Raw genomic sequence first — 18,922 nt, 5'->3', positions numbered from 1 at the left:
GTGATTGACTAACACATACCCTGTGCCGATATTTATTTATTTATTCATATTGATTTCTAGTGCTACAAGCTTATAATTACTATTAAAAAAAAAAACACTATTAAATACATTAACATTTGGTCAAATACTTTTTAATTAAATTGACATCTACATTGTGTATAATTCTTACTTTACCTTTATAATAATTTCTCAATTTAATTATTTTTCAGTTTTTTCTATAGTTAATCATTTTTTTTAATTTTTAGTCAAAATACATAATTAAAATGTTAAGCATTAAAGTAAACAAAAATGCTTTCAAGTTGCTGTTAGAAATGGAAATTTCAAGAAAGAATCATTTAGCATTCTGAAGTTTTTCTGCACAACTTTCTGATGCCGCCTTGTGGAAGATTTTATGAGTACAGGGTATTAAAAAAATGAAACGAAAAAAACTAAAACCGGCTGGCCAAGTAGCCAGGCAGTCATAGAGGTAGAGACTGGTTGCTTGTGCTCGATGAATAAATAAAAAGCAAAGGCAAATTATTGAAAAGCGTCGCCAGAGGAAGTCGAGGAAGTGCGCACAAATGGCAGGTAAAATTATGTACACAAACTCATATCGAGTCGGGGATAAGAAGAAGAGAGGTAGGAGGAAGAAGGAGAGTGGGGGGACAACTCAGCAATAGTTAGGTCTGGCTTTTGACGTGGCAGGCTGGCATTTCATATGCAAATCACGTGACGTGACGCAGTAACAAACTACAACAAAACATACCAAGACAGAGAGAGAAAGAAAGGTAGAGAGAGGGAGACAAAAGAATGGACACAGCATGGAATTACAATTGCGCAATTTCTAGATGAGAACAAAGATCGCATATTATATTTAAATTATAAAAAAAAAATACACAAAAAGAATTGCAATTGCAAAATGCAAATGAGAGAACGAGACAAACCCAAAGTGGAACGAATAACTATAATAGAACAAATAGATGACAAATAGGGAGTGATAACGAATTCACAAAAATGTCTTCTCCACATTATTCGAAATAAGATTGTTTACACGAACATTTTCATTGCATATTTCATTGACTAGAAACGAATTCTCGTTGACTCATTACAGTTTACAGTGTAAATTTCATTAATAAGAAAAGAAATTTTTTACTCAGACTCTAAAAGAATAATTAATGACTCATCGAAATTTGCATTGCACATTTCATTCAGTCTTGGCAAAACGTTAACAACTTGCACTTTTCATTAACTGTAAGAGAATAGTTGATGAAAGAGTTAAAAAAGAGTCTGCACTTTAAATTGCATTGAACGAAAAATAAACTGCAATTAAACATCAATTTGTTTAATTGTACACTTCATTGATTAAAAGAAATGTTGAGACTTTTCATTGTAAATTATTATTAATGATTTACCCAAATTTTCATTCTATATTTCAAAAAGTTTATTAAATTCTCCAGCTGCTTCTGATTTGCATATTATTCCAATGCCAGAACAATAAATGTATATTTTGGGAAAACAATGCTCCATAAATAATGCTCATTAGTTCTCAATAGTTTACATCTTGACCAAACTAATATTTTTGTTTTGTATTTTACTTTGCACACAAACATATTTATAATTACCATCAATTAATATTAAATTTGCTTTTGGAATGCCCTCAAATCAATGTTGGTGATGAAATAAACAAAAGGCAGATCAATAAGTAATTGATTTCTAGATGGTCTAGCAGCCTATTAAAAATAAATGATTTAAATAAGACCAGATAAATGAAATTTCCGAAAGTGCTTTGCAGCTTTCATCACCAGCGAATGCTGAAATAGATTTTGAATCAGATAATGCACATGGATATGTCATTATCACATCGAACAGATCGTTTAACCAACTGACATAGTTTCATTAAATGCAGCCATAAAGATCTGATCTCATCATCATCATCATTATCATGATCAGCATCTTTGCAGAACCAAAAGTCAATTATGTTTCTGGGACCAGATCATAAAATCGATGAGCATATAAACAAATACAAAAAGAAAAATACAACAGAAACAAAAACTAAACAATACCAAAGCATTGGAGTGAGATTTCTTCTAAAGCTATTAACAGAAAAAAATCAGATACTTTACACACATACGCACACCCAGAGATAATACGCCTACGCTAAACTTTCACACAACATGAAAGAGGCGGGGCACATGGCTGTTGATTTCTTTTTTAAAGGGGGGAAAAATGCGGGAAAGATCAACAGTAAAAGCTGAAACATGACCAAAAACAAAAGTCTCTGTATCCCAAACAAAGAAAGAAGCAGACAGAGAGAATAAGAAGTGATGATGACGGGAGTACCAGCTTTATAGGGGGAAAAGATTCCCAAAATGAGACACTTGGGACGCCCACCAGATGAGACCAAAAAAAAAAAAAAAAAAAACGTTCATATTAAAGTTCTCGGCACAAAATCGAAACTGAAATCGAAACGTTTTTGAACTTGAACTTTTTTTTTTTCTTGTAGACTCTAGCAGAGGGTATTTTCAATTTGTCAAGTAATATGTAACATACATTTGTATAAGGTAATTTAAACCATCTTAAGAGTTATACTTTTAATCAAAAAAAACTGAGCAAAGGAATTGTAATGTTTTCAAACAAATATGTTAACTATTGGAAAAGTTTGAGTGGAACTAGCTGTATGATACTTGGCACATGTTGTCAACAAATATATAACACCTTGAAAGAAATCTTACTAAGCTGATCTTATAATAAATGTGGTTTGATGAAATTTGATATAGTTGTAATCAATCTTACAGTTGAATTGTCGTAATGTAAGAGTTTAAGCGGATCTATAGAGATTTTCCCGCAGCTCACTAACTGAACTCATCTATTTATTGAGTTCGCTTGATGAAACTTGATACAACTGTTCTTTTCCTTAAAATGTACCAAATTGAAGCACTTTCAATCATATTATTAAATTATTGTCCTTATAGATCTAATGTTTAAGGACTTTGAGAGTGTTAGCTCAGTCTAGGGTATTCAAACTTCGACTACCTGCAGTTAGTATGTGTTTCTTATGCTCTTCATGTTTATTTTGAGTATGACGGGGCATTGAAAAATGCAGTCGTGATGGAGGAGACTAAGGCAGGGGGCATAAACCTGCTGACTGGTTCAGTGTTCAGTTAGTCAGAGTCGAGTCAGTTAAATCAAAGCGTGGGCCAAGGCTAAGATTGTTCAACTGTTCTCTCGACTTTGCTGCTGCCTGTGTGGTCTATTAAGTGCTTAAGTTGGCAACTTTTTATTAGAATGCCAAAGAATGCAGCTGAGGAATATGGCTATTAAAGAGATCAAAGTGGGGGCAACATTTTGGGGAATTTAAAATATGTAAACGATGCAAAGAGGTTGCTCGGAGCGCCCCTTTAAAGTGTGTATGAGTATCTATGTTTGTGCCTCCAGCTCGTATATCGAAATCAAAACGAAATTAGAGCAGCAGCCTCGCCAGCCAGCAAAGGCAAATAAACATTCCAAAGTTCCAAAGTCGACACGACGCTTGTTGCACAAATAAACAGCTTCAACTTCAAATGAGATAAACAGCAGCAGCAACAACAACAACTACAACAACAACAACAGTTGCAAGGCAGTTCAAGTTGCAGTCTGTGGCAAAAAGGTCTCTGATTGTCGAAGAGTCGCCATAAGTCTTCCCCAGTAACTGAAATGTATCTATATCGGAAAGTGTATATATATACATATATATATATACGATATCAGAAAGACGAGGACACATTCTCAAATGTGAGATTGAATGGCAGAATTTTTATGACACAGTCGTAAAAGCAAAGCCTACAGAGCACAGCAAAGAGATACAAAGATACAAATGTATCTGCTAGTATACTATATGGGCAACGGGGCAATCCTATGTATCTTTTAGGTTGCATCTGGCAAATGTGAGGGCAGCTGCCATACAGACTGTCGGTCTGACTGTTGTTGTTGTTGTTGCTTTTTTTTTTGTTTTTGTTGTGGTTGCATTTGACAGTCAGGCAGCCGGAAAAACTATTTGCCAGGCAAAGGCCGTGGCGAGGGAGGCAGAGAGAGAGAGAGAGAGACAGAGAGAGATGTGAGCTCTGAACTCTCGTGTACATCATTCCGGGTTGCATTTTCAATTGCAATATCCCAAAATGAAAGTCAGCAACTCAACTTTGGCAGGCAGACAGAGCGACAGTCAGACGGTGAGTTAGTCCAGAGAGTGCCTGATAATTTGCTTGAGATACTTTCGTATATGGTTTTTCTAAATATAGACTCTGGCAGTTTGTTAACTCTGACTTTGTGGGCTGACTTTGAGCTGTTCAACAGCTGGCGTCTGTGGAAATGCCTGCTTGCATCTGTGCGAGGGCAGTTTTAACAGTTGCGAGTGCTGCACGACACTCGCTTTGGGACTATAGCTTAAATAAAATCTTTTAGATTTATATTGACATTTTATAAATAAAAAAAAAGTCTCTAAGTAAAATTGTTATTGTAGAATATATAATTAATTATTTTCCATAAAATTAACCATTATTACGAATTATATAATACAAAAGTTTATGTTTTAAAACAACTATTTAAAAATATAAAATGATCAATTTAAAAATTAAGTTAAAAAAAAAGTCTGAAGGTATTGAAGAGCTTTAAATTAAGCCAGCATCTGTACTAAAGAAATTCGTTGCACTTTCCAAAATATAGACCATATATGGAATTTATGAACATACTTTTAAGAGCTATCTATAAATACAGTGCACTTTGATAGTAACTACGCAATGTCCTGTCTGAGTGTACAATTTAATGAGGTCGGAAATTAAAGCGTTAAATACACTTTGATACACAACTTGTAATAGCATCTACAGTGGTATTACAATTCTGATGCCCAGTGAAAAGGGTATAGCTAACAAAAGGGAAGGCAACAATAAACGATGCAAACGCATTGAAATTGAATCTATCGTTAATAGATAGATGTATCTGTGCCTGAGTGTTGGGTGCTACGGGTGCAGGAGTGTATGGGGAGTATGGGGTGCAGGGTATGCGGGTTGCCATGGTAGAGCACATTCAAATGTGCTGTGAATCCCCTTTCTGCATCACCCTCTGCCTCTTCAGACTGCCCGCACGACAGTGACAACAGTGCGTCATCACCTTGGAAACGGCAGACAACTAGACAGACAAGCAGAAAGACAGCGGAGGTCCCATTGCAGGGAAGGAGACAGGGGGGAAAAGAAGAGAGGTAGAGGCTCTTCATCAACACTAGAAACCAGCGCATAGCATCACATCACATCACCTCACCTCACAACACATCGCATCACATCATAAAGCCCATTGAGGTTGTATCTGAGCAGGGGGAACAGTGAGGGGTACACTGAGGGGGGCTGGGCCAGCACTCGACGCTGTTGTTGTCATTGTTGTCAAGAGTAATTGTGTTGCTATTTGAAGGTTAAATTGATCATCATCAACAACAACAACCAGCAGAAAATGCAATTTCTGTAGTTAAAGACTTGGACAAAGGGTTGACATAGAAGCCGAAAGACTAGAGAAGCGAGTCCCTCACAGATCTGGACACTGGTGAAAGACACAGTGTAAAAAGTGACTGATTAAACGCAATTTGCATTAACAGACTAGACGAAGATACTAACACAGTTGTCTGGACCTCACATATATCTGCTTATTATGAGTTCTGCTTTTAATGCATGTACTCTCAAAGAAAGAGAGAAAAGTAAGCATACTTAAACTTCATCAACTAAAATGCGACATTTTTGACACTCAAGTATTTGTTTTAAATTTCAGCAGAGTGTTTGTATAACAAAGAATCTCTGTTTAAAAAACACTTCATTAGCATATTTAGCACATTTAAACACCAACTGAACTAAATGCAATGAGTGCATTTCAACTGATATTTTACTAACTTAATTTTTTCTTATCAAAAAACATAAGTACATAATTATGGAGATTTTCTTCAACTTCTCTACAGTTACATGAAAGTAATTTCATGATGTAAACAGCTCGACTTATATAAACAAAATCAATAATAGTTTCTGTGCACTTTATGATAACTCCAATTCTCTTTAGATACCTTTAAGTTTATACTCTTAAGTCGGAGCCAGGATTATTTTTAAAGTGCTGATTGAGTGTTTCACTTAGACACCTCCCCTTTTCCCGCTCGAAAAATAGATGTCACTTTGCCACAGACTTTAGAATAAGAAAAAAGTTCCTACTTTCTGCTCCCTGCTTTTTATCTCACCCTCTCACCTTCTATTTATTACTGTCCTTTTATCGAGTAATAAATCCTTATGCAATATCAACAATTTTTTGGTCGGTTCGTTCTTCCACTGCAGCCTTTCCCCCTTCCCCCAGTCTGTACCATTAGCTAGCCGCGTTCTACATTTTATATTGAGACCAGTTGAAGTGCAAGTGAGAGCGAGAAAGAGAGAGAGAGAGGGGGGGAGAGAGAGAGAGAAGTTGAGTCAGTCGATAAGCAGATTAGCTTAGTGGGCTCATTTGCCAGCCAACCGCAAACAGAATTGGCTTAAGTGGTAGCTCATTGTCAGCCCCATTGTGGCACAGTGGGTAATCCCATGTGACGTACTTAGCTCAGCCCGCTGGCTATGTGGATGTCACACAGACAGACACACACACACACACACACAGCTGTCGATAGCCGACAAATAGCTAACGTTGTATCCACCTGCCTGGCACACTCCCTGCCTCCCTACCTCCCTCACTCCTTCTCCTTCCTCTTGGCGCTACCTCTCCTCGGCTCCTTCTCCCTCACAGCACAGACTGCTGCTTTTGCTGACGCGCGTAAAAAACTACGCCCAATGCAGCGCCGTCAGCTGACCTACATCCGCATCCAAGAAAAAAGCCAAAGCCAAAGCCGAGCCAAGCCACGACACGAGTCGGCAGAGTGCACAGGGGAAAAGGGGAACTATGAGAGCTAGGGGAAAGTGGAGAGGGGGGAGTGGAGAGTGCAGCTGACCTGAATTTGACAATGGCAACGTTGGCAGCGTCTGCTCGCTGTGCTCGGCTAAAACGTCAGCCGGCACGAACTTAGCCAAAATCCAAATGCGCTTTTGGGCCAGGCTAATTGAAATCTAATTTTACAGCTGGCGATTTTCCTGCTCGCTGCAAAAGCACAACTAGTTTAAGAATCAGATTGCAAAAACTTTTGACCTGAACGAAAAGTGACCGCAAAATAGGATTTGGGCGTCGTCCTTGGTTTTTAGTTATTTATTACGATATGATTCTTAACAAATTTAATTTAAATTATTTATTTTTTATTTATTAGAATTTGATTCTAATCAAATTAAATTTTAATTCTTGTTTTTATTTAAATTAAAAAACAATACATTTGTAGAAGTCTTAACTATGTTATAGTTATTATTTTGTGTTTTTGTTAAGTTTATTTTAAGATTACTTATTATTCCTGGACAGACTGGTGATAAGAGATTAACTAAGGCTTAAAGGGGTAACCGAGTCGGCATGTACAACTGTCGCTTTGGCGAATTGTCTGCCTAACTGTCAAACAAAGTCAGCTACAAATTGAGGTGAGTGGATGCTAGTTTTGATGATTTCTTCTCCTTTTTTTTTTTTGGTTAGAGGGTTCGTTATCCATGCCCATTGGTACAAGCAAAAGAAACCAAACAAAAATGAGAAGCCGGAAGTGAGTGAGTAGTTCCTTCTTTTTCTCCCTCCTCCACGCAGTGCCACCATTACTCTTCGCCTCTTCAAATTGTCAGCCCGCCTCTTTGGAGAACAAAGCAAAGGTGCAGACGCTGTCGCTGTGAAGGAGTGAGAGGAGTAGGAGGAGGAGGAGGAGGGAGAAACATGTAAGAATCCGGGCACATGCAGCGCACATGGCAAAGCCAAAAGCGGAACGTTGTGGGAATGAAACAAAAAGGGCTCGACACACGACACGACGCAGACAACAAAAGGCGTAAACAAAATGGGAAAATTTATCTGAAATTTATTATCGTTGTTGTTGAGAAGTTTGTGCAATTGCAGCTACCACATAAACGCTGCAGAGAGCGAGTCCCAAAGACAGAGAGAGAGAGAGCTAGGTATATGTAGCAAGAGAGAGAGAGAACAAAAGTCATACAGGTAAATGAGAGCGTCTGTTTTTGGCAGGCAAAAAAAAAAAAACATACAAAATGTGATGGAAGAGAGAGCACAGAAATTAGGAGCAATACAACAACAACAATAAATACGTACATATAGGGTACACATCACTATTTGAGGAAAAAACCTAAACAAATCAAAATGCAATCAACGCAAATGGGAACACACTTGAAGTGCATGAGAGAGAGAAAGAGTACAGTGGGGTCTCAAGTGCAGCTGCCACCGTGGAGCACCACTTAAAGAAACTACTCCAAAAATATTGGTATGAGCGAAGAAGTTAAATAACATATAAACTATGGCGCTACTTTGACACACACACACGCACACACACACACACATGTATGTTGGAGGGGTTTCCCCATGCTGTGGGTGGGTGGGTTGGTTGGTTTAAGTACTCACCTCTAGGTAAACATCGCTATCCGGATTGAAGGTGTCATTAACCCGACGAAATGTGTAATTCACATGCGGTATTGAATGCAGGATTTTAACGAGTATGCTCGGCTGTTCCATTTTTATGGATCCTTTTGCAACGTTGTCGCTACGCTTTTGCTTCTTCTTTCTCTTGTTGTTGCTGCTGCTGCTGCTGTTGTTGTTGTTGTTGCACACACACTCGCAACTCGCACTCTCTCGCTTGCACTCGCTTTGCTCGCGTTCCTTTGCTTTTTGGGGCCAAGTTTTGGGTATGGGATCCTTTATTGTTATTATGTGTATGTGTTTGTTGTGTGTGAGGGAGTGTGACTCGAGTGCGGCAACGTTGCTGCCACAGCCACTGCTGCTTCTGCTGCTTTTGACGTCACAAACGACGCGCTGCTCGGTCGCTGCTCTGCTAGCGACGACAACGGGACAACGGCGTCTCGTTTCAACGCAAAATTGACTTGAGAGTTTAGCGCATTACACTCACTGCTGCGGAGGTGAAAAGCGGAGCAAGAAGAATGAACATTTGTATGCTTACTTAGATTTACGCACACACACACACACACACACATGCACACGCACGCCTTGCGCATAGAGCGGCAGCGAGCGAGAGAGTAAGAGTGAGAGAGAGCGCTAGAGGCGGCTGCTGTGGGGGTGTTAATGCGTGCGCTTCACACGCTGTGCCAAATTCCAAATTGTGCCTGCACAAACGTATGCTCTCTCACTCACACTCACACGCTCTCACGCAATTCAGCCTAGCTCTGCGCTCTCTTTGTTCTCTTTCGCCTGTTCCCAGTGTCCTGTCGGTGCGTGAGTGCATGTATGTGTGTGTGTGTGCTGCCTGCGCTAAATTTTCACTTTCACTTTTCACACACCCAAAAAAACACAACAAAAACATAGATATACATATATATAACCCGAGTTTACACACAAACTGTAGTATATAACTGTGCATAAATTGCACAATTCTAGACAGGAGAGCGAGGGGAGTACCCAAAGTTGCAGTAATGCAATAATAACATTTGTTTTGATTTCAACTGACGCCGCCGCGTTTGCCGCTAGCTCACTCACACGTTTCTCTATTCTCTCGTGACAGGATCAAAAAAAAAAAAAATTGAATTCGCAGATGAAAAAAAAAAACTGCACACAATTGATGATAAAATGGAAATGAAGAAAATGCTGCTTATCAGCGTTGAGCACTTGAAATTAAAGAGCATTCAATTTGTTGTAATGTTTCTGTGGTTGTTGTTGCACTGCGCGCACAGGTTTTTAATTGTATTAAGTGTAATTCCTTTTCTATCTGTCTTCTTCTTTTTGGAATTTTTACCGACGCGCACGTTACAAATGGACAACGGACAACGGGGCGTTGTTTCATTTACCGTTTCGTTCCGTTTCGCAAGCTGCGTTGTTGCCGCGTCTGCGGTCCAAATGCGAATGAATCGAAAAACCTGCGCAACGTTTTTGGCTAGTAAAAGCAAAGGCAAAAGCAATAACAAAAGCAACAACGGCAACGGCAAACGAACGAAGTTCTCTTTGCTTCCTCTTCTCTCTTCGCTGCAAAACTTCCATACTCTTTGACATAACTGTTCCTATTAGCTAATTAGCTAAAATCAAAGTTAAGAGAGAGTTAAAGATCATGTCAATTCGATCTGTTACCGGTTAGAGTTGAATTACTAAGGCGTGGGTGAGCAGACACTCACAATTCATAGCGATAATGATAACGATGACAGCGCTTAAGGTAATCAAATTTTAATTTTAAATGCAATTTGACTGCAAGTCAACCTTTCTTTTTGTTCACTTTTCAGCTGAGTTTTCAGTTTTTCTTTTTTTTTTTTTAAATTTATGTTTGTTTTTTTTTTTAAACATTTAATATGTGTGCCACTTTTATCATGGTAAGCAATAAACGAGTTTTTCTCCAATGCAACATCAACAACAACAACAACTAACGAGAATAACCGCTTAACTAGTTTTGCTGACTTCGGTGACAACATGGAGTCATTGTATCCAAGTTTCTAGTTACCAGGCACGACTCTACTTAAGGGGGGAAGCGGATAGGAGGTTGGGGAGGGGAAGAAGCTCCATTTACATGCATAAATATATATGCATATGTATATATTTATGTGATTGTAATGTGAGCAACCTTTGGCAAATGAGAGACAACAACAACGACAAAAACAACAACATAAAATTCTTAAGCTGGCGTCAGCGTTTTATCGCCCGGCAAGTCAATTGAGGGGAAAAATTATTATTAGTAATAAATATTTGTTCAATGGCGGTGTCGACTAGTGTTGTTGTTGTTCTTGTTGTTGTTCTATATCTCTTGTTGCTCATGTTATTGTTGTTGTTATTGCCGAAGTTGTTGTTGTCGTTACACAGACCATGCATGCCGCATATCTTGTTCATGAATCAAAAAAAAAAAGTTATAGCAAAGGCTATAGTCAAGACAACCTGACTGTGAGAGACCCTGCACTCAATGTGCCAAAAAAAAAAAATGAAAATAAAAATATAAATATACAAATATTTACAAATTAAAAATGAAAAAATAAATAAAAATAATGTTAAATAAAAAACAATTAATGCTTCTAAAGCGGAAATTGAAACCTGGATATTTATTTTCCAATCTAATTGATCTGATCTGGTTTGATACTGACTTTATCTAGTTTCTTCTTATAGAACAAGTTAATAAATAAATAATTAGAAGCACTTTTTTTTTAATAAAGAAAAGGAAGTTTTTTATTTTTGTGAAAACAATTACTTGACTAACTGTATATAGATTATTGGGTCAGCCACGCCCGTAACGCCCATTTCGTTATTAATAAATTGATATACCCTTTGTAGTTTTTAAGTACAGGGTGTAAAAAGGAACTAAACGAAACGAAGATACAATAAAAAGTAGGTAAACAGAGGAGCTTCACGAATTCTGGCTCTCATCTTATCAGCTCATGTGAAAAGTAAATAGGTAAATAAAATGAAAAAAAAAAAAAACAACTACACTAAACTGAACTAAACGTTAATGTGATTGTGAATTTCGTATGAACATTCGATGAGTTGAGTTGCATTCACAATGGATGGAGGGAAGAGTGCCGCCCGCCAACTGGACTTGAACTTGGACACTGTGTGCCTCTCTCTCTCTCGCTCTTTCTGTCTACATCCTGTGTCTCTATCTGAGTCGATAAGCGGAATTGCATTGATTTGAGTCGAGAATTGCAGCTATTTTTATAACGAGATCAAAATGCAGTTTTTCAAACAAAAACCAACACACACTAGCATGCACGCATACACACACAAACACGCACACACAGACACAGGAATAGCGGGTTACACGGAAAACACAAACAAAACTAAACAAATCGAAGCGCAATTTGAATTCGTATTTACACGTACTTTTGAGCACAACTGCAGCGCGTTTTCAATTAAATAGTTTTCGTTAATATCAATCAGGTCTCACTTTTGGATTCACATATTCGATTTCATTCAATGCACTGGCAGTACTTCTATTTGCTTTATTGCGACGACGACAGCGACGACAACTACGACGTTGACGGCAGCACACATACAACTGACCACAGTTGCCAACGAAAGGCTGCCATCCGGTCTTAAGGCTGCCACCCCGCAACATTTTTTGATCTGGCAACATGTACAGTTTTTAGTACAATGCCGAAAAAAATAGCTTAAAAAATAAATACCTATTATTTTACATTGCTTAATTCTAAAGGTATTTCTTCGCATGATTTTTGTTAGAACTAAATCTAATTTATCTAATTTATTGCAAAATTATTGAACTTTAATGTTTTCATTATTTAAAATTTACATTTGCCAGCGTGGCCGCACTCTGGTGTATTTTAGGTATTTTTAAGGCATACAATTTAACGACATTACTCCTCACATAACTGCAAACGCGAGCAGCTTAAAAGTTTTTTAGTTGTTAAGAAATTATTAATTTTTTTAAATTTTTGCTTAGTTATCTTTAGAATTTTGACACGTTTTTAAAATATTTTATTTAAAATTAATTTTGTAACTTCAAACCTTCATAGAATCATTCACTTTTATTTTATTTAGTTTCGAATTTTATTGGATTTGTCAAATTTGCTTTTATTGCTGATTTAAGCAATTTTTCTTAATTTTTAAATAGTGCGCGCGTTTTTGAGAACTGTCACTTTTATTGAATAGAAAGTTGCCAGACGTTCAAGCTAAGGTATGGTAAGGTAAGGGTATTTTTTTTTTGGATTCAAGGCTACCATACCGTTTTTGTGTTGTTTCCTGTCAAAGGTTGGCAGCACTGTCAGCGATTGAACGACTCCGATACACGCTCTCTTCTTCTATATCCAAAATGGATCAACAAATTGCAGCGGTGCCCGACAGCGAGCATTATTTTGAAGGCGTTGAGAAGTTGTTGGAAGTCTGGTTTGACGAAAGTACAATTCCGACAGGAGATTTGCGCAATATAACACGACAGCAGTGGGAGAATCTGCTGTGCCACGTGAAATGTGAAATAATCAGCTTCAAACGAAATGATTATATCGATGCATTCCTATTGAGCGAGAGCAGCATGTTTGTCTCCCGGCGACGATGGATTCTGAAAACCTGTGGGACAACGACTCCCCTCAAGTGCCTGGAACAGCTATTGGATCTGGCCAAGGTCGAGGGTTATGCCGTAGTCAGCGATATATTCTATTCGCGTAAGAACTTCACCCGACCGGAAGTACAGAATTCGCCGCACAAGGGGTTCTATGAGGAAGTGACTTACTTGGATTCCATATTTCCCGAGGGCAGATCCTATTGTTTGGGCTCGATCAATCTCGAGTGTTGGTATCTGTACACGTTTAGCAAACCGGAAGTGAAGGCTCTGCCGGATATTATCGCTGAGGTGGATAACAACAAGGATGCAGATGCAGATGTGGATCAGGATCCAGAGCCGGATCAAACCATTGAGATTCTTATGCAGAATCTCGATAAAGACATCATGGCATTGTTTAGCAAAGATAAGGTCTCCAATGGACCCGATGCTACCCAGAGTTCCGGCATTGATCGAATCCTGCCGGACATGCTCATCGATGACTTCCTGTTCGATCCGTGCGGCTATTCGATGAATGGCATCAACAAGAAGGGCGAATACATGACCATTCACATCACGCCCGAGGAGAAATTCTCGTACGTGAGCTTCGAGAGCAACGTGGCCCTCAATAACTATACGCGACTGATCAATCAGGTGATCAAGACCTTCAAGCCGGGCACTTTCATTGTGACCATCTTTGCGAACAAATCCTCCCTGGCATATGAGACAATGAAGGAGCTGGAGATTGAATATTCCACATTGTCCAATTGGAAACGCACCGACATGCAATGCTGCAATTTCCCATCCTATAATCTTCTCTTTGCCCAATACTGCCGGGGCACCAAATCCACCTAGAAATACACATAATACTGCAACAGGGTCAGCTGCAATTCCAATTCCAAAAATTCTATGTTAATAAATATTCGTTGTTATTCGTTTGATAAATTTGTAATACATTTATTTTGATTGAGATTGCGAATCAATCCGAACCGAATATCGGTTCGAGTTAGGGTAATGAATATGTTTTGAATTTTGGTTTTCGCCGCTTTCGGTTACTCAAAAACATTTTTTATCGGTTCCGTAAGGGTTACTGGTTTTTTTGTATTTGATTTCGGTTCACATTAAAAAAAGATAAGTGGTATAAATGTTATAAATTTTAAATATACATATGTTTATTTGGAAACAAAAAATTCTTTTATATTAGAAAAAAAAATTCTATTAAATGAGATTATTATTCAATTTAAAATTAAAAATCAAATGTATTTTGGAAAGCAATGATTACACCTTAACATAATTGAATTTAATACTTCGTTGAACCGATCTTAACCGTCATATGTGAATCGGTTACTTACGGTTAATACCGTTTATCGGTTACGGTTCCGGTTTTAATGCCTGACTCTTGGTTTTGAAAAAACGCGCTGTGCGCGCTTGAACGGCACCAAATCCATCGCTGGCCACGTTCAGATGACGTGCAATCCACGCTGGGAGCTTCTGCTGGATGCGTGGATTCGTGTAGCGTTCGTCCAGCAGGTAGACACAGGCATAGTCACGGATGTGACGCACGGAGCGACCAATGCATTGATTGACCGCCTTCATGCTGAGATTTTCATAGTATTCGTTGCCAGCTCCATTGCCCAGTTGCTCGTCCAGGTGACGCATGCGCTCCTTGAGCTCGGGTGCGTGACGGTTGGGATAGGGCAGACCCACAACGATCACACCACGTCCCAGATTGTCGGCAAAGTTGAGACCCTCCGACAGTTTGCCACCCACAACGCTGAGCAACAAGGCGCCTCCGCCCTCTCCGATGGTCTCCGCATATTGCTGCAGCAGCTGCTCCACGCTGCCGCCGGCTGACTCCCTGAAGATGCGCTTCCTCTGCGAGATCCGCTGCAGGGCTCCACTTTGCTGCAGTTGCGCATACACTGTGTCCAGGTAATCGTAGGAGGGCAGAAAGCACACCAAGCCCGCGGGCAGAACACTGCACAGATTCTGCAGCACCATGGTGAGCTCCTTGAGCTGGAGAGGATTAGACAGATTTTAGGTTGAATTGTTCAGATAAATAAAAATAAAAATTGGATCTTGTATTTCGTATTTTTTCAGAGATCCAAAATAAAATGTATAGACGCAAAAATTGAATTTAAAAAATTATATAATATAACTCTTACTTTAAATTTATATATTACAAATCAATACAAAGTCATTTAATTTGTAAATTAAAAATTATTATTCAATTTTCGTAATAAAAATAAAAAATAATAATTTTCTTTAAAAACATTTACGTTGAGTGACTCAAATCTCAAATATCTTAAAAACTTCTCTAATATAAATTAATTGTAACTCCTTTTTTGAAACTGTTTGTCCTGACTCACTCACTGACTGACTGATCATTGCACAGCCCAAACCAATAAATTCAGTAATCTATAAAGGATTTACCATGAGGGGATTGGCACGCTGGGCGTAATTGAAGCAGAGTGTGGCGCCTGTTGGCCCAGTGGGCAGGACGAAGGGCAGCACTGCATCCGGAGGCACCACATGACTGTAGAAACGCTCCACGACGCGCTCCGGACACTGGGCAAAGAGTTGGGCGGTCAATTCATGTGTGGGTTGCATTGTGCCGCCGGCAATGATGAGCTGCAGGAGCAGAAGACAAAGGATCAATCATGGAATACTCGTATAATAGTAAAAGATTCAATTGACTCACGGCACGCGCCTCGGCGACAATGTCCGCAAAATGCTCGGCAGGATTGAGCAGCAGATATTTGACTGTTTGCGCCTTGGGATTGAGCAGAATCCTGCCATCGGCTGCATCGCTGGTGAGCGTCTCCAGGAAGGCGAGGAGTGGTCGAATCGGGGAAGGGATTGCCGCTTTGAGCTGCATTGGCTGCTCAAGAGATAGTTTCTGCTCCTGCTCCTGCTGCTCCTCTTGGAGCTTGCGTTTCTTGGTCATCTGACTGAGCTGATGCTCCTTGGCCAGGCGTTGGAGCAGCTGCTGTGTGGCAGGCGGACGATTCTCGCTGGGCAGCGGTTCACGCAGCTGCTGCTGGCTGAAGCCTTGCAGCTTCTGGGCGAACCTTGTGCGGCTGCAGAACTGCAGCACGGCATGCAGATCGATGTTGAAGAAGTCACCCTCCGAGCTGAGCTCATAGGTGCGCAGCATGCGTGGCTCGGCGTCCAGCTGGAGCAGCTGCAGCAGGCGTCGCACCACAAAGATTAGCTGATTGATCCGCAACAGATTGGCGCTGCTCAGGCGCCGAGCATAGCGCGACTTGTAGGCGCCCAGCTGCTCCTTGGCCAGCTGCAGCTGCGACAGCGTCAGCTCGCTGCTGTGCAGCTGGGCAATCGTGTCCAGCAGATTGTGTGCCTCGTCCACAATGATGATGGCGCCACGCAGATCGATGCCCAGCTGCTGGCGTGAGCTGCGCTGCAGCAGCAACGGATACGGCAGTAGCACCAGCTGTGCCTGCGCCTGGGCAGCACGTGTGGCATAGTAGGGACAGCTGCCACATGCGGCGCCTTCCTTGGCCAGCTCCTCAATGTCCAGGGGATCACAGAGCGCCACATCGCTGAGCCTCTGCAGTTGTCCAGGCGCCTTATAAGCACAGCGACCCACCCCCTCCAGTCGGGGTTTCTTGCTGGGATTGGCCGGCGTCTTGGAGCGCGCCATGTCCAGGCAACGCTCGTTCATGAGCGCCACATTGGGCAGTCGTCGCACCTGAGGATTGACGCACAGCTGCTGCCGGGAGCCGAGCGAGATGCAACGCACCTGGCGACCATGTGGCGTCTTCTTCAACTCGGCCACAATCTGCGCCAGCTGCGAGTGCGTCCGACTGCAGTAGAAGATCTGTACATCCCGGAAGCGCTGCTCACTCAACTCCGGCTCCACCTGCGCCTCCAGCTCAGATGGCTCCTCGTCCGAGTCAAGTTCGGGGTCTGGGAGTAACTCCTCCTGCTGCTGCAGATCAACTGCCTTTCTCGCCGTTCTCTGTTGTTGTTTCTTGCGTTGCTTCATCTGCTCCAGCTCCTGCTCCTTCTCCAGCAGCAGTGCACGCAGTCGCTGCAGCTGCTGCAGCTCCTGGCGCTGCTTGAGCGTGTTACTCTGCGCTGTTATCCAATCTTCGGCCTCTGCACTTGCCGCCTGCAGCGTGCGCAGTTCTGTTTCCACATCATCGATCCGCTGAAGCAGCTCGGAGCGCACCAGCTGCTCGTGCTGCTGCAGCCAGGTGAGGGCAGCGCAGGTCAGTGTCAGTGACTTGCCCGTTCCCGTAGGACTCTCAAAGATGCCGATTTGCTTGCGCTCCAGCACCTGGAAGAGCTCCTGCATCAGTTGCTCCTGTATGGCGTAGGGCGTGTAGGGAAAGCCAAAGTCATTCGTCTCTGGTGCTGGCAGCACCTTGCGCGGCGAATACATCACCTGCAAGCAACTTTTTTAAGATTTTCATTAATTTGCAAACATCCAAATAGATCGCGCCAATGTTTTTATTGTTGTCGTCGAGACGCAAAAAGCAAACGCCTTATCGCTCATATTTGCGCTTGCGTGAAGTTGGCTGCGCGCAGATTTGCACGCACGTGAGGTTGACAGCATTCATCGCCAAATAATCACTTTGTTCTGACAGTCTGGCAGCACTCAAATTGCGCAGTTATTCGAATTTAAATAAATTGCGTAAATTTTGAAAATAGCTGGTGAATAAAACGGGCCAACACACTTCCCAAGCATGACCAAACAATTCTCGATTATGTAAATTGTTTATTGCCATTATTTTATAACATTTTATTCATTTTTTGTTGTCACTGCAATGATTAGTAATCGCCGAAAGACGCTGCAAAACTTGATTGATTGCCAATTAGTCATGTGCAGTATTAAATTCGTTTCTAGATATTAAATCTTTTAAAGCTTCACGTTTTATATGCGTCAGCGAAAATAAAGATTTAGATTCAGACTCCCAACGGCGCATGGCGTCGCTGTGGACGCACCTTTTGACAAAATGGCGTTGATACGTTTGTTGTTTGTTGTTTTTATTATTACTATTGTTATTGTTGTTGTTGTTTTTACTGCTGCTGCTGTTGTTCTATTACTGTTGTTGATTGTTGGGGAACGACCTGCGGCCATATCGATTTGAATATGAATTTTGAATTTGATTTGCAGCTAATAAGTGCGCTGCCAATGAGCATTCATGTTATTTTAACTATTCAGTATCTGAGTGTTGTGGGCGTTGCGCACAGTGGCTAAAGATCGAGATTTGCCCAGTCTATTTGTGTGTTTTAATGCGCCGACATTACTCATACGCAATGTTGGCTGTGCTGACCTTAGCCAACGGCCAAAATGCAACTTGGCTGCACCTTGATTGACTGACTGATAGAATGACTGCAATAATGCAATATAATAATGGCAATGATTGACGGCCATATGCACATAATATGCGCAGCAATTCGAATAACATTTTCTGTTGTTGTTTGTCACAAACACTGCAACTTGCAACCTGCAAAAAGCCCCTGTCTCTGTACCCCTTTTCGTTGCCCCTTGCCCCTTACCTCTTGCCCCACCCCGCCTAAACGACGTCTTGGCCGTCACATCCCATTTGTTGCGCCAAATGTTGCAATGCCTCAGCTAATGTCGCGTCATGCACCTGAACTTGTAGCCATAGCATGCCAAATATGCATATGTATGTATGTATGTATATATGTTAGTATGTGTGCAGGTTTATGTGTGTGTGTATTGCATATTTTTGCAGCCTGCTTTAAATAAATATGCAATTATAACTATAAATCCGCAGCTGGCACAAAGTGCGTATAACAGATGCAAACAGAACCTGACTACGTTGATCCCAAACCGATTCTCCACATTTTAGCCACTGGACAAAG

General features: G+C 40.8%; 3 protein-coding genes across 3 annotated transcripts in view; 1 reads left to right on the top strand and 2 right to left on the bottom strand.

The window, feature by feature from the left end:
• The window catches only part of LOC117781459 (protein split ends), a 30,718-nt gene extending 18,651 nt beyond the window's left edge, over nucleotides 1–12,067 (bottom strand). The window contains 2 exon segments of the mRNA XM_034618225.1: nucleotides 8,494–8,997; nucleotides 11,893–12,067. Coding sequence (XP_034474116.1) covers nucleotides 8,494–8,604 — 111 coding nt within the window. The 5' untranslated portion in view covers nucleotides 8,605–8,997; nucleotides 11,893–12,067.
• A 623-nt stretch (nucleotides 12,068–12,690) lies between these two features.
• LOC117781498 (S-adenosylmethionine decarboxylase proenzyme) lies at nucleotides 12,691–14,008 on the top strand. Its single transcript, XM_034618272.1, has 2 exons — nucleotides 12,691–12,713; nucleotides 12,778–14,008. Exons 1-2 carry the CDS (start codon nucleotides 12,706–12,708, stop codon nucleotides 13,916–13,918), a joined length of 1,149 nt encoding a protein of 382 aa, XP_034474163.1. The 5' UTR covers nucleotides 12,691–12,705; the 3' UTR covers nucleotides 13,919–14,008.
• Nucleotides 14,009–14,307: 299 nt separating this feature from the next.
• On the bottom strand, nucleotides 14,308–17,524 carry LOC117781469 (ATP-dependent DNA helicase DDX11). The gene is made up of 3 exons (XM_034618236.1): nucleotides 15,765–17,524; nucleotides 15,497–15,694; nucleotides 14,308–15,079 (listed from the first exon to the last, which is right to left on the bottom strand). The coding sequence occupies exons 1-3, from the start codon at nucleotides 17,469–17,471 to the stop codon at nucleotides 14,435–14,437; spliced, it is 2,550 nt and encodes an 849-aa protein (XP_034474127.1). The 5' UTR covers nucleotides 17,472–17,524; the 3' UTR covers nucleotides 14,308–14,434.
• Between the last annotated feature and the right edge of the window lie 1,398 nt (nucleotides 17,525–18,922).

Source organism: Drosophila innubila, chromosome X, assembly GCF_004354385.1.
Source record: "Drosophila innubila isolate TH190305 chromosome X, UK_Dinn_1.0, whole genome shotgun sequence".
Classification (NCBI taxonomy): domain Eukaryota; kingdom Metazoa; phylum Arthropoda; class Insecta; order Diptera; family Drosophilidae; genus Drosophila; species Drosophila innubila.
Note: the sequence above shows the minus strand (reverse complement) of the source record. Positions and strands in the feature narration are given on the sequence as shown.

Coding starts and splice junctions, on each gene's coding strand:
- LOC117781469 (XM_034618236.1), bottom strand. CDS start 17,471: ATGTATTCGCCGCGCAAGGTGCTGCCAGCACCAGAGACGAATGACTTT. Junction 15,695..15,764: donor TTGTCGCCGAGGCGCGTGCC/GTGAGTCAATTG, acceptor CTGCTCCTGCAG/CTCATCATTGCCGGCGGCAC. Junction 15,080..15,496: donor AGCGTGCCAATCCCCTCATG/GTAAATCCTTTA, acceptor AATCCTCTCCAG/CTCAAGGAGCTCACCATGGT.